This window comes from Amblyraja radiata, chromosome 1 (assembly GCF_010909765.2).
Source record: "Amblyraja radiata isolate CabotCenter1 chromosome 1, sAmbRad1.1.pri, whole genome shotgun sequence".
NCBI classification, from domain to species: domain Eukaryota; kingdom Metazoa; phylum Chordata; class Chondrichthyes; order Rajiformes; family Rajidae; genus Amblyraja; species Amblyraja radiata.
The window spans coordinates 152,317,330-152,331,677 of record NC_045956.1 but is presented as its reverse complement, the minus strand read 5'-3'; the positions used below and the strand labels follow the sequence as shown (position 1 = coordinate 152,331,677).

At 45.9% G+C, this 14,348-nt stretch overlaps 1 protein-coding gene across 2 annotated transcripts in view; it reads left to right on the top strand.

The window, feature by feature from the left end:
- The window catches only part of malt1 (MALT1 paracaspase), a 142,377-nt gene that overhangs the window by 78,430 nt on the left and 49,599 nt on the right, over positions 1-14,348 (top strand). For both annotated transcript variants that reach the window (XM_033032900.1, XM_033032891.1), the window contains 3 exons: positions 33-129; positions 1,854-1,895; positions 3,651-3,677. In XM_033032900.1, coding sequence (XP_032888791.1) covers positions 33-129; positions 1,854-1,895; positions 3,651-3,677 — 166 coding nt within the window. The remainder of the gene's footprint in view (positions 1-32; positions 130-1,853; positions 1,896-3,650; positions 3,678-14,348) is intronic.

The window sequence follows — 14,348 nt, the reverse complement described above, 5'->3', positions numbered from 1 at the left end:
TTATGTGTAAACACACCTTCATTTATAAACAGATGAATAAAATTAATCTGGACAACCAGGGGCAGTACCGTTGCCATGTGTTCAATGACAAGGCGGAACTATGGAGTTCAGAAGTAGAAATTGTTATAGGTAAGGTATATTTATTCAAAAGTCTGACAGTTAAACAGCATAGATTGTATCCAATCAATAATGCAATAATGTGTTGCACGTAGCCTTGGTACATAAAGGCTTGGTACTCTTGTTTTCAAAAGAGAGTTAGATTTAGCTCCTAAGGCTAACGGAATATGGGGGAAAAAAGCAGGGTTACTGATTTTGGATGATCAGCCATGATCATATTGAATGGCAGTGCTGGCTCGAAGGGCCGAATGGCCTACTCCTGCACTTATTGTCTATGTTTCTATAAACCTGAAATGGGAACAAAGTTTTTTTCCCCATAATATTAGAGAAGCTACTTAAAAATGAAATGAGACCTCTTGATGAAGGTGACGGTATATTATAGGTTGCGGGAAGCACATTAGAAGCTACCTCTTTTTATCTGAAGAGATCGGAACCACTGCCTCCAGCCCTAGTTCATATTGCACTGTTTTGTCATTCTGTGGGGGGAGAACTCTCAAAGTGTTTCAATGTAGTCTAAACACATTTTAAAGCTGCGGTATGACCTTGCAGACTAGATCATACTGGAATGTAGCATTTTAGTCACAGGAGGGACAAAAAAATTAAAGTAATATTGTAACTTGCTCTTCCTTATTCCAAATCTCCGAGGTTAATGATAAAATAAGTTTCAAAAAGAGCAATTCCTACACAGGATCATGTGATAGGAGCAGAATTAGGCCATTTGGCCCATCAAGTCTACCTTGATGGGTAACAGTCAACATTCAATCATGGCTGATCTATCCCTCCCTCCTAACCCCATTCTCCTGCCTTCTCATCATAACCTCTGACGCCCGTACTAATCAAGAATCTATCTATCTCTGCTTAAACATATCCATTGACTGCCTCCACAGGTTTCTGTTGCAAAGGATCATTTGCAGCAAGTACTAATGGGTCGCTATATGGAAATGGAATTCTGGTCTTTATTTGCTTCCTTAATTTTGGGCAAGGTGTCCTGAGTAGCAGGAGGGAAATGGTAGGAGGGTGAGGACGATGAGCAGAAGGAGTAGATGAGAGGAAGTGGAAATAAATAGGGTGATGGCGGTTTTGTAAGAAGGGTGTGTGTGACGAGATCAATGTAGTTAGAAAAGGGAAAGGGGAATGGATTGCAGATTACCCAAAATTGGAAAATTCAGTGTTCATGGCATTGGGTTGTTGAAGTGCCCAGGTGAAATAAGAGGTGCTGTTCCTTGCCATTTGCTACTGCAGGAGGCTGAGGACAGAAAAAATTACCGTGGGAATGGGAAGGAAAATTACAATGGCTAGGAAACAGGACACCCAGATGACCACAGTGGACAGAGCTCAGGTGCTCGGCAAAGTGGTCATCTAGCCTGGTTTTGTTCTCTCTGATATCGTGCAGGCCACATCATAAGTATTGCATTCAATAGATAAGGGTGGAGGAGGTGCATGTGAATCTCTCTTGCATGTGGAAGGGCTGTTTAGATCCCTCATTGGAGATGAGGGAGGATTGGTATCATGTACTCCCAGGTCAAACAGCTTTATTAAATATAAACATTGAGTGCTTGAAATTCTGAGTTGCATTCCGTTAACCTGATTAGTATAGGAGTCACAAGAGAGGAAGATGGAAATAAAGTACAACATTTAATTAACCCATTAGTTTTTAGGAAATGTAATTGTTATATGCAACTACTAATATTTGATTTGTTATTTTGTTTCTTATTCATATTTACTCTAATTGTCAGGGACCAGGCACAATGCATCAGTCGCAGTGGAATGGGACGAAGGTAAGATGTGTATATAATGCAGTCAGATCAAATGCATGTTGCCTACTTTGACTTGTTCACTCTCCACTGATTACTGTGTGGGAAATGGGGTTCTGTTCGTCTTTCCAAAGAGGAAAAAAAAAAGTCAGAACAGAACTTATCCTGTTGTGCTTGTATACAGTGCAGAGGAAGAAGGAAGCAAAGAAGCTTTGTGGAGATATGAAGCAGCTGAGTGAGTGAGTGAGCATGAACATGCCAAATTGAATATAGTGTAGAAAAATGTGTTTTCTTAAATGTTAAGAGATTGGGGTCTGAAGACGGATATCAAACAAAAAAGCACCTATCCGTGTTCTCCAGAGATGCTATCTAACCTGGTGAGATACTTCAGCACATTGTGTACTTTTGTGTATTAACCAGCATCTGCAGTTCTTTGTTTCCACAAATTGGGTGGAGTTGTTCAAAGTCGCTGAACGCCTGTACTACAAGAGGTTTGATTATAGGAATAAGGAAATCTTATTGCAATTGTGGTGGGCTTTGGTGAGATCATCTGTGGAGTATTCTGTATAATTTTGTTATACTTGCCTAAGAAAGGATACACTTGGTATAGTGGGAGTATTGTAGCTTCACAAGATTGATTCCAGGGATGGGTTGTTTGACAGGTAAAGAGAGATTGAGTTGATGTCAGAGTACAGGTGTTGGACGTTATGGGGGGAAAGCAGGAGAATGGAGTTAGGAGGGAGAGATAGATCAGTCATGATTGAATGGTGGAGTAGGCTAGATGAGCTAAATGGCTTAATTCGGCTCCTATTCCTTATGCTCTCCTGAGATGGGGACAGTATTCATTGGACTTTGAGAGTCAATCTATTTGAAATGTATTCCATTGTTAAAGTAATCAGTCCTTGACTGACTACTTGCAGGAAATATGGTTCCCCTGATTGAGGGTTCTACAACCATAGGTCACAATTTCCAAATAAGGGTTAGACCATTCATGACTTAAATGAGGAGAATTGCTTTTTCTTTCACTCAGTGGGTCCTGAATTTTTGGATTTCTCGATCCAAAAGGCCTGTGCAGCTTAGTCATGCTTTTTCAAAACAGTGACTGGCATGTTCCTGGATGTTAAAGCAATCGTGAGATACGGGGATGGTGCTGAGGTGGAAGATCAACCTAGGGTCATGAAAATAATGTCAATTATTTTCCCATTTTTCTGTTGCCTCCCCATGTCAGTCAACATCAGAATGATGTAGTTCCCTTGGTGTATCACCGCTAGTGTATCTTCAACTGGCAAGGTCCTGGACTCTGGACTTTCTATCCTGATGTTTCCACCCCAGTACCCCTCTTCCTTTAAGGTGCTCAGCAAATTTTCCTCTTTTGCCTAACTTTTGACTTTGCTTTTCATCCCATGCCTTGGTGTCATGCACTTATGAAGTAAATCAGGATAGCACATAGAACAGTACAGACAGGAATGTCTGTGCCGAATATGATACCTAGTTAAACTAATCTCCTCTGCCTGCATGTGACATTTCCTCCTGTTTTATATGTTTTAATTAAAGGCTCTTCAAAATATGTTCTTTATTTGAACAGCACTCCAGTTCTCTGAAGTGCTTTCCATGTTAGACTATTCCATATCATTTTTGGTGCCTTATGGGCCTACCTTGCTTTATTCCCTTTCTGAACCTATCTTAGTCTGTTGGTCAAACTAGATTCCTATTAGATTTAAAAGAAAATAGTATTTTTTTTGTACTACAATCAACATTTTCTTTTGCTGAATCTTTCAGATGAGTCGAACATTCCTGAAGATGCAAGTAAGTGTTTTTTGTCGCTGTGTGTATTAGTCTATCAAAATAAGCTTTGAGATTCCATAATGTAAATATGATGTGCCTCGGTTCCAAATCTTAGAAACATAGAAAATAGATGTGGGAGTAGGCCATTTGGCCCTTCGAGCTGGCACCGCCATTCAATATGATCGTGGTTGATCATCCAAAATCAGTACCCAGTTCAGTGTTTCCACTTTGAAGGAAATTACCCGAAATTTAGGAAATTCTGGTTGTCTTCGATAATTTTAGGGAAATGGAATAATTTTGGGAAATTTCTGCATCCGGCCCGCGAAGGGGTGTAAAGGTAACACATCACTGCCGATTTGGTGCTCAAAGGTTTAAACAGAGTGCTGTCAGTTTAACGCGTGGGAATTTAAACAAAGAGCTGTCGGCTGCAGCGCTATGGGTTTTAAATATAGCTCTACCAGCTGCAGCGCTATGGGCTTTAAACATAGCGAGTTGGCCACAGTGCTATGGGTCACAAACTGTTCGGGAAAATTCTCGTATAACAATAAGTCTTTGGAATTTTCTTTCTCAGTGGAAGTTGAGCCTTTGATTATTTTTCAGGCAGTGCTAGAATTCTGGATAAGCCTAGTGGTGAAAGGTTACCAGTGGGCGGTGGGATTACAGTTACGTTGGGATTGGCCTTGATTTTACAGAATGGTGAGTGGGCTCAAGGGGCCGAGAGGGAGGGGTGGAGAGAGGGAGGGATGCAGAGAGGGAGAATGGGAGAGAGGGTGGGGGAGAGGGAGAAGAAGGGAGAGGGAAAGAGAGAGAGAGGGAGTGGGAGCGAGGGAGGGAGGGAATGGGAGAGAGGGAGAGAAAAAAGGAAGGGGGTGAGGGCGGGAAAGGGTGAGGGAGTAAGGGAGGGAGTGAGGGAGGGAGAGGGAGGGAAGGAGTAAGAGAGGGGGAGGGAGTGAGGGAGGGACAAGGAGAGGGAAAGGGGAGGGAGGGAGAGAGCAGAGACTGAGACACATGAGAACTGGTTGAAAAAACGAGGACACACGAAAGCTTTTGGAGGCAACAATTCTTAGAATAAAGGGGAGGTCATTTAAGACTGAGGTGAGAAAACACTTTTTCACCCAGAGAGTTGTGAATTTATGGAATTCCCTGCCACAGAGGGCAGTGGAGGCCAAATCACTGGATGGATTTAAGAGAGAGTTAGATAGCGCTCTAGGGGCTAGTGGAGTCAAGGGATATGGGGAGAAGGCAGGCACGGGTTATTGATAGGGGACGATCAGCCATGATCATGATGAATGGCAGTGCTGGCTCGAAGGGCCGAATGGCCTCTATTTTCTATGTTTCTATGTAACGGAAGCTGCCTTGCATAACACTGTACACGCGAGTAACAGAAGCAAGCAGATATGGTGTAGTTACATAGATCTGTTTTGCCTTGTTCTTCTTCGTGTTGTAAACGTGTGCCCGCGAAAAAACCCCAACAAGTAGCACGCAGGAAGCGTTTTTTTATATTTCAGGAAATACCATAAAATTCCAGGAAATGTGGGATTCTATATAAAGAAAAAACATTTTGAGGTGTGGAAGCACTGACCCCGTTCCTACTTTTTCCCCATATCCCTTCTGTTAGCCCTAAGAACTAAATCTAACTCTCTTGAAAACATCCGGTGAATTGGCCTCCACTGCCTTCTGTGGCAGAGAATTCCACAGATTCACAACTCTCTGGGTGAAAACATTCTTCCCCATCTCAGTCCTAAATGGCCTACCCCTTATTCTTAAACCGTGACCCCCTGGTTCTGGACTCCCCAACATCGGGAACATTTTTCCTGCATCTAGCCTGTCTAATCCCTGAAGAATTTTATGTGATTCTATAAGATTCCCTCCCATCCTTATAGATTCCAATGAATACAAGTCCAGTCGACCCATTCTTTCATCATATGTCAGTCCCGCCATCTTGTTCACACTATCTTGTGTTGATATAAAGGGACACAAAGTGCTGGAGTAACTGAGCGGGTCAAGCAGCATATCTGGAGAACATGGATAGGTGATGTTTCTGATCGGAACCCTTCTTCAGTGTTGGCATTGTGAATTGCTCCCTTGGTGATGTTTCTGTTCTGTTGAAAAATATCACAGCTCATTGTAACTCTATCCTCGTTTTGAACTTGATGGCTGAATCGTGTTTGCTGAATTAGTGCCAATGCAATTTCTTCCAGAGTTGCTGCAGAGGATTCATGTAATAACTCTGTAACGTACTTGTTGGCAGAATTTGTAGCACTATTGGAATTTCAAACATTTGTTAAGTAATAGTAAGATTAAACGAGAACTTACCAGTTTGAAGTTTGATCTTGATTTTATGAGGAGTTACGATGAGCGATTACGTGAAGAAGGGCCGTCCGTCTGCGTGCGCGTCAATCTTCAAAGCAGCGGTGTTAAATCACAGATAAAAAGAAGACCTGAGAATAGTAAGATTGAAGATACTAGAACTTCCATGTGACCTTGATAGTATGAGGGTGGGAGCGGCGGGCACGTAATCGCTCATCGTAACTCCTCATAAAATCAAGATCAAACTTCAAACTGATAAGTTCTCGTTTAATCTTACTATTTTACATCGGAGTCACGTGAGTGACTACATGAAGATTTCAAAGCTCTGTGATTTTACGCCGGTTACGAATCCAGGCGTCACACACTGAATGGATTGACCATGGATGCGTGTAATCATTAAAGCATTCAGACATTACGTAGTTAAGTAAAGACACTGATGCTTTAAATGAAAGAAAAGTTTTTAAAAACTAGTTCCCCCTCCCAACCTTGGGGGTAAACTAAGGGACAGAACTTAAACTGGTACGTGCAAACACCCCCAGTCCGGTAATAGGTTTGTTATAAAACCGGTGGACCGTTATTTCATTCGTCCATCCTGCAGCCACTAGGATGTCGTCAAGAGGCACGTCCATAGCTCTTGCTGCCGACGTAGATGCAGCCCTGGTGGAGTGAGATTTAACCATATGAATGTTCACTCTGTTACCGCCATTACCCCCTTTGACCATCTCGAGATGGTTTGTGTTGACACCTTCTGGTCTGTTCTGAGCCTCTGTGGTTCTCCGTAACTCTCAGATAGTGGTGTTAGTATGTTACCACACACACAACCGTAGGTCCTCTGGATATGCCAAGACTGGATCTCCATCCCTGGCATTCCTGGCCTGCTATGTTTTATCAGATTCCTGATTACGAAAGTTATGTTGTTCATATTGGTGGTCATGTGGTCCAACTGTAGCTTTTGCAGTGTCTGGACTCTTTGTCAGCATACCACCTTCAGGGTTAGTTATAGGCGGTCCCCACTGTCAAAGTAGGGTTAGTACCACGCTCACATCCCATGTGTCCATGTACCTAGGTCTTAGAGGTATTAAATTGTAAATTCCCTTCATGAATTTTGTTGTAAAGGGGTGCGTTCCTATCGACCCGTGCCCTGCTTCCAGCATCAGATAGGAGGAAAGTGCGCCTCTGGCACTATAGATTGCACTATAACTTTGTTTATAGTTATAGTACAGATTTGATAGGAAACTCCAAGACATCTGTTATCCGAACTGTGTTGTATTTGTTCGGACAGTCCTATGCCTTGAAATGGCCTCCTCAGAATCTGCAGACCAACAAGTTAATACGTTCGTGTAGTGGATGATTACTCCCTGTAACTGGGTTCACTAGGAGGTCCCTGCTCTTGGGTACAGCCATAACTGGCTGGACTATAGTTCCTAAAAACTTTGGGAACCAGGCTAGAGTAGGCCAATCTGGCACTACCAATATGCCTGTGGCTTAGTCTTGCTTGATTTTGGTCAAGCATCGGTTTGTGAGTCAAATTTGCAGAAAGCATGCATAAACAATCCTCCCCAATTGAGGGAGAAAGCATCCACTGCCTTTGCTCCTGGATCCTGCTTGCAGGACACATATCTGGGTAACTGATGGTTTAGTCTAGATGCAAATAGATCAATATCTGGTATGCCAAATCGTGTAGTTATTTCATTAAATACTGTCTGATTCAACATCCATTCTGTGTTGTTATTAAACATTCGTGATCCAGCATCTGTCACCGTGTTGTATCTACCTCGTAGATTTCCCAAATATTCCTCTTGATACTCCAGTGCCAAATGAGGTTCGACAATCTGTCGTAAGATACAGATTTTACACCACCCTTGTTAATGGATATGTGCCACCGCAGTGGTGTTATCAATCTGAATTTGAACAAGCACCAGTTGCATATCGCTACAGAAACCCTTGAGTCCAAATTGTGCCCCCAACAATTCTGGGTAATTGATTCCATGTGTTGGGGAATTACAGACTCCTGCTCATTCCATCTGCCCCCACAGCTCTATACTGTGTTAGTGGCTCCCCATCCTTAGCCGCTTGCATAGGTCTGAAGAACCCTCGATGGCTTTCAAGCAAATTTTACTTTGAGCTTTCTACGTTCGTTAGCCACCATAGTTATTCAACAATGGCCTCTGCTGGCAATCCATAATTTTGCCAATTTGGCCTGCATGGAATCTGAGTGTTCGTTCCTTTGCTCACTGTAAATTATGGTAATGCAAAGGCCCGTACGTACTGCTGGAAATGCAGCTACTATTTGCCAATTACACTCGCTGTTTGCCTGATAGATGGCTAGTATTTGACTATCAGGTCATAGCAGGCTTGATTAATATAGTCGTTTGCCCCTAGGCAAAGTCACCAACATATTTACTGTTTTTGATAGTAAATTCTAGGTAATCAATTACCCTTGTAGGTGTCAATTTTGATTTAACTGGATGGATGAGGTAACCAATTCTATCAAACAGGGTTTTGGTTTGCTTTGACTGATGTTTCTGCCAATTCTTGGTGACTCCAAAATGAAATTGTCCAAATATGCCTTTACTATGTGGTTCTGAGACCTTTGTAGACCCAGAATTGGTTTCCGTAGTTTTGTCAATAGTCTAGGAGATTATGTCAACCCATTTGGCAGATCCATACCATCCAGTTAAACTTCAAATATCTCCTGTTCTTAGTGAATAGACACCGAATAGTATGCATCTTTGAGGTCGATGCATGCCATGTGACTATTTTATAGGAAGCTCCTATAAAACAGTAGTTAGACCGTAACAAAATTACTGTTTCTAAAAGTCTGTACTGCACAAATGAGTTACACCTGGATGAAGTGACATCCTCCATCTGTCACATGTCCTGAATGGCAATCCTGCCCAAAAATACTGGGCCTGCCTCGAAGACAATTCCAGTCCAAGTTCCAAGTCTGCTTGGAACCTGTGTATGTTGTGCAGTAAAATAATCACATGTTATTATCTGTTTTAAACCCAGTTCTGAAAATTCCTGTCATTGTCATTTTGAACAAGAACACAAGAGTAAATTACCAACATGTAACTGGTCCACAATCCCTTGTTTCGGTAAACCCAGATCCACCTACCTCCATGGCTGCCGGTGGTCTTGTGGTAAGCCCAAAGGCCCCTGATGCGGATTCCTTTTCTCTCCTTGATTGGGAGTAGGACTGGTAGGGAGTGTGGATTCCATGTTTCTCCTGACCTCTGCTTGGGTCTAGTCTGAAAACCTCATCATACTGAGCCTGCCTTGTAGGACAATTCTGGCCATTATTTTGAGTCTGCCTTGAAAGACGACTCTGATCATATTTCCGTGCCCAGCTTTCAAGCTACCACCGGATTCAGTGAACCGCTTAACCCCTATGGAGGTGTGGGGTGTGTTGTCGCCTATTGATGATTTGCTTGTCGTTGGTACCTTGATTGGTCCGACAGTTTTTGCTTCCTTTTTCTGGTCTTACCTGAAGAGAGGATTCGGCGGCTGATAGCTCTCCCTTGCCGGCATTGTAGCGTGCGGATATTCTGCCAACTGCTGGCTCTTGAGGCCATATGCATGTGCTTCAGTATGTTCATACTTCAAATTCGAGATCAGTTACCTACTGATCACTCACACTCCCCTCCACTGAGAGTGAGGTTCGTAGGCAGCCCTGAAAACAGGTGCTGCCGCAGGCCCCTGAGGATACCTGTGCTGACATGGCCCTTCCAGTGGACCTAAATGAGGTTCTAGCTTTGGTCAGACTGAAAACGGATCATGAATGCTCCTCTCCTCAGAGCAGGAGACATTTGTGCAGCCCTGAAAACAGGTGCTGCTGCCTGCGGGTTCTCCATAATACTTGGGCTGTCAATAGCTATATTCCATCCAGGGAAGCACCCAGTGGAACCTGGATGATTGCAGAAGTCCTTATTTTCTGTTTGTTTGTATGGAAGCTTATTATTCCTTTTATGTAAAGCATTTTGGTGTTGACTTAAACAGTGCAATATAAGTAAAACTTACTTACTTACTTCCTTTCTTCTGCTTGTCCCTGGGAAGGTTTCCCCCCCTCTACTTTTGTACTCTGATTCAGAGTGGTTTCTTCCATATGTACTTCCCCTCCAATGGGGAAGACATTGGGCTGCCCCATGTGCGAGGCTCCCGGCACCGGCACTGCTGTAGGCCGTACTGATACTGCTCCCTCCTTCGGAGCAGATCATTGTTGGAGCAAATTCTCCATAAGTTGCTCCATGTGGGAGAAGTCGTCCTCAGACGCTCTCCGTTGAGGGAGGGTATCCCTCTTCCCCGGACTCATCTGAGTCAACGGGTTTGTTTAAACTTGCGGGTGGAATTACGTCCCGCAGGACAACCATGGAGCTCCTGCTCCCGCGCAAAGTCTCCCGCCGATTCTGCTGTCGGCGCTAATGTCGGGAACAAGACCATCGCCCGCTACTTGGAATGCTGTGGTCTTCGGCAGCCGACATCCCCGCGGGCCGTCTCCTCGACATCTGGGCTCTGAAACTACAAAAAAGCTTCAAGCCCGAAAGAACGCAGGTAAGTGATTCAACTTTCCTTACCTGCTCATCCCGACGGCTGGGAGGACACAGTGCCTGCCAGTCCGTCGTGCGCGTTGCGTTCTGACGTAATGACGCGCACGCAGACGGACGGCCCTTCTTCACGTAGTCACTCACGTGACTCCGAAGTAAAATCATGTTGGTATTTAGCCCACTTGACGTTACAGGAAGTCCCCAGGTTATGACAAGGTTCCATTCCAGAGAATGGACATAGCTCAAATAGTCCATAAGACGGAAATGAACAAAATCACAAAATCAGTGTGTGGGAGAGGGTTGCAGAAACAGCTGTTTCAGAAGAGCTGCCACCAGCCGGCCTCATGGACTCTGTGTGTGAGCAAGTAAAACTTCTCAGTGCCCTGAGCTCTGCATGGTTTGACCCAGTTCTCGAATGCCCAAGGAGATGCCCCGATCCCACCCTTCTTGTATAAAACTTTGGAACTTGTCAACAGCATTAAGCTGTACATGGTGCACTTTAAATTAAAAGAAAGCAAAGTTTTTAAAACAAAAAAAGAAAAAAAGGCTTCAGTCGGAGTATTGAGTAGAGAGGTTGGGAGGTCATGTTACAGTTGTATAAGACATTGGTGAGGCCACGTTTAGAGTATTGTGGTCAGTTTTGGTCACAATGTTATAGGAAAGTTGTTGTCAAACTGCAAAGAAGATTTACAAGGAATGTGCCAGGACTCGAGGGCCTGAGCTCTAGGGAGAGGTTGAGCAGGCTCGGAATTTATTCCTTGGAGCACAGGAGGATAGATAGATAGATAGATAGATATGCCTTTATTGTCATTCAGACCGAAGTCTGAATGAAATTGCAGCAGTCATAATAATAATAATAATAATAATAATATATCTTTTATTGTCATTGCACGTCAGTGCAACGAGATTTAGTGTGCAGCTCCACTGATGTACAAGAAAGGTAAATAAATACAATACATAAATAAGCAAGCTGAATTGATTGACGTGACCATCTGAGGGAGACTGTCCAAAGGGGGTGGGTGGGGGGGCACTCATTAGGGCCGGTTCAGAGCCGCTATAGCTCTTGGGATGAAACTGTTCCTGAGTCTGGAGGTTCGGGCGTAGAAGGCCTTGTAATGTCTGCCGGAGGGAAGTAGTTGAAACAGACCGTGGCAGGGGTGTGATGAGTCCTTATGGATGCTGAGGGCCTTCCTGAGGCACCGCGTGTGGTAGATGCCCTCCAAGGCTGGTAGCTCTGTCCCGCTCTGTTGACGACGCGCTGAAGAGCTCTCCTCTCCGCCTCCGTGCAGCTGAGATACCACACAGAGATGCCATACGTTAGTATGCTCTCTGTGGTGCAGCGGTAGAACGTTGTCAGCAGCTGTTGGGGCAGACCAGTCTTTTTTAATGTCCTCAGGAAGAACAGTCGTTGCTGTGCCTTCTTGACCAGCGCGGCGGTGTTTGTGGACCATGTGAGGTCTTCTGAAATGTGAGTGCCCAGAAACTTAAAGCTGGACACTCTCTCCACACTTTCCCCATAAATGGAGATTGGGGCGTATTCTCCAGAATGGGACCTCCTGAAGTCAATAATCAGCTCCTTGGTCTTGGAGGTGTTTAGTGCCAAGTTGTTATTGGCGCACCAGTCCGCCAGGTTCTGCACCTCCGCTCTGTATTTTGTTTCATCACCGTTGGTGATCAGCCCAATCACTGTTGTGTCGTCTGCAAACTTCACGATGGTGTTGGTGTCGAATGCAGGGACACAGTCGTGAGTGAAGAGGGAGTAGAGCATGGGGCTTAGTACACAACCCTGTGGTGTGCCGGTGCTCAGGGTGATGGTGGAGGACAGGTGCGGGCCCAGTCTCACTGCCTGCGGTCGCTCCGTGAGAAAGTTCAGGATCCAAGCGCATATCGGTGAGCTGAGGCCTAGCTGGTGGAGTTTGGTGGTGAGCTTGGTGGGGATGACCGTATTGAATGCAGAGCTATAGTCAATGAAGAGCATCCTCACATACGTGCCCTGTCTGTCCAGGTGAGTCAGGACAGTGTGAAGGGCCAGAGAGATGGCATCCTCTGTCGATCTATTTGCCCTGTATGCAAATTGATGGGAGTCCAGTGAGGCAGGGATGCTGGATTTAATATGGGAGAGGACCAGCCTTTCGAAGCACTTCATGGGGATTGGAGTCAGGGCAACTGGCCGGTAGTCGTTGAGGTTGGTGATTTTGGACTTTTTCGGCACCGGCACTATGGTGGCTGTTTTCAGGCACTTGGGGACCGTTGCCAGAGATAGAGAGAGATTGAAGATTCTCGTGAATACCTCCGCCAGCTGTCCAGCACAGTCCTTTAATACTCTTCCCTGTACACCATCCGGGCCTGCAGCCTTGCGTGGATTGATCCTACGCAGAGCGCACTGTACCTCCTGAGTGCTCAGTGTTAAGGCCTGTCCCTCCGCTATGGCCGGGGTTATTCCACACCTGGTGGTGTTGCCAGTATCGAACCGGGCAAAGAAGGTGTTTAGTTCGTTGGCCAGTCATACATATAATACAATAAAAACAACAATAAACACATATTAACATCCACCACAGTGAGTCCACCCAGCATCTTCTCACTGTGATGGAGGCAAAAGTCTTAGGTCTGCAGTCTCTTCCCTCCTCTTCTCCCTCTGCGCTGAGGCGATACCCCCCGGGCGATGTTATAAATCAGTCCCGCGGCTCAAACACCGCGGCCCGGGGTGGTCGAAGCTGCCGCCCACCAGTCCTGCAGACGCAGCCGCTGGCCCGCGGCCGAACCCCGGACTCAGGCCACCACCGCCAGAACACCGTCCCAGCCACCCTCACGTGAGTATCGTGCCGTCTTCAGCCTCGGGCTGGGCCGCCCCCGACATGGGCGCCGAACCTCCCCCGGACCGGGCCGCCCTGACATGGGCGTCGCTTCTTCCCCGGGCCGGGCCGCCCCGACTTGGGCGTCGCTTCTCCCTCTGGCCGGGCCGCCCCGACTTGGGCGTCGCTTCTCCCCCCGGCCGGGCCGCCCCGACATGGGCGCCGAACCTCCCTCGGGCTGCGAGCGCCGCACCTCCCCGAGCTCGGCCGCTCCGACGGGAGCCTCGTTCCACCCTTGGGCTGGCCGCCCTCACGAGAGCGCCACAGCCTCTCACGGGAGCACTGTTCCAGCCCTGAGCCAGACCACCTTCACGGGAGCGAGCTCAGGGCGAGTCCTGATGGGCTCTGCCTCCGGAGCCTCGAGGTCATCAGCTCCATTAGGCCTCAGCGCAGACGGAGACAGAGAAGGGGAATACGACAAAAAAGTTGCATTCCCCCGCAGGGAGAGACTGCAAAACGCGTTTCAACCCCCCACCCCCCCAAAACACAAACTAAAAACCAAAAACTAGACTAACCAAACAAAATAAACAACACAAAAAACACAAACAAACGGGACTGCCGGTGAGCCGCTGCAGCCAGAGCCGCGCCGCCACTCCGCAATTGATGAGGGGTGATCTTATAGAGATATACAAAATCATGAGAGGAATAGATTGGGTAAACGCATCGAATCTCTTCCTCAGAGAAGGGGAATTGAGAACCAGAAGACATAGGTTTATGGTGAAGGAGGAAAGATTTAATAGGAACTTGAGGGGTAACTTTTTTGCTCAACGGGTGGTGAGTATATGGAGCGTGCTGCCGGAAGAGATAGTATCATAACTATCATAACAGTTAAGAGACATTTGCACAAGTACACGGATAGGATAGGTTTAGAGGGTTATGGACACACGCGGGATGGTGGGGCGAGTGTAGATGGGGCATTTTGTTTGGCATGAGCAGGTTGGGCCGAGTCGGCAATTTTCACGCAATATGACTGACTCTACGAGTGT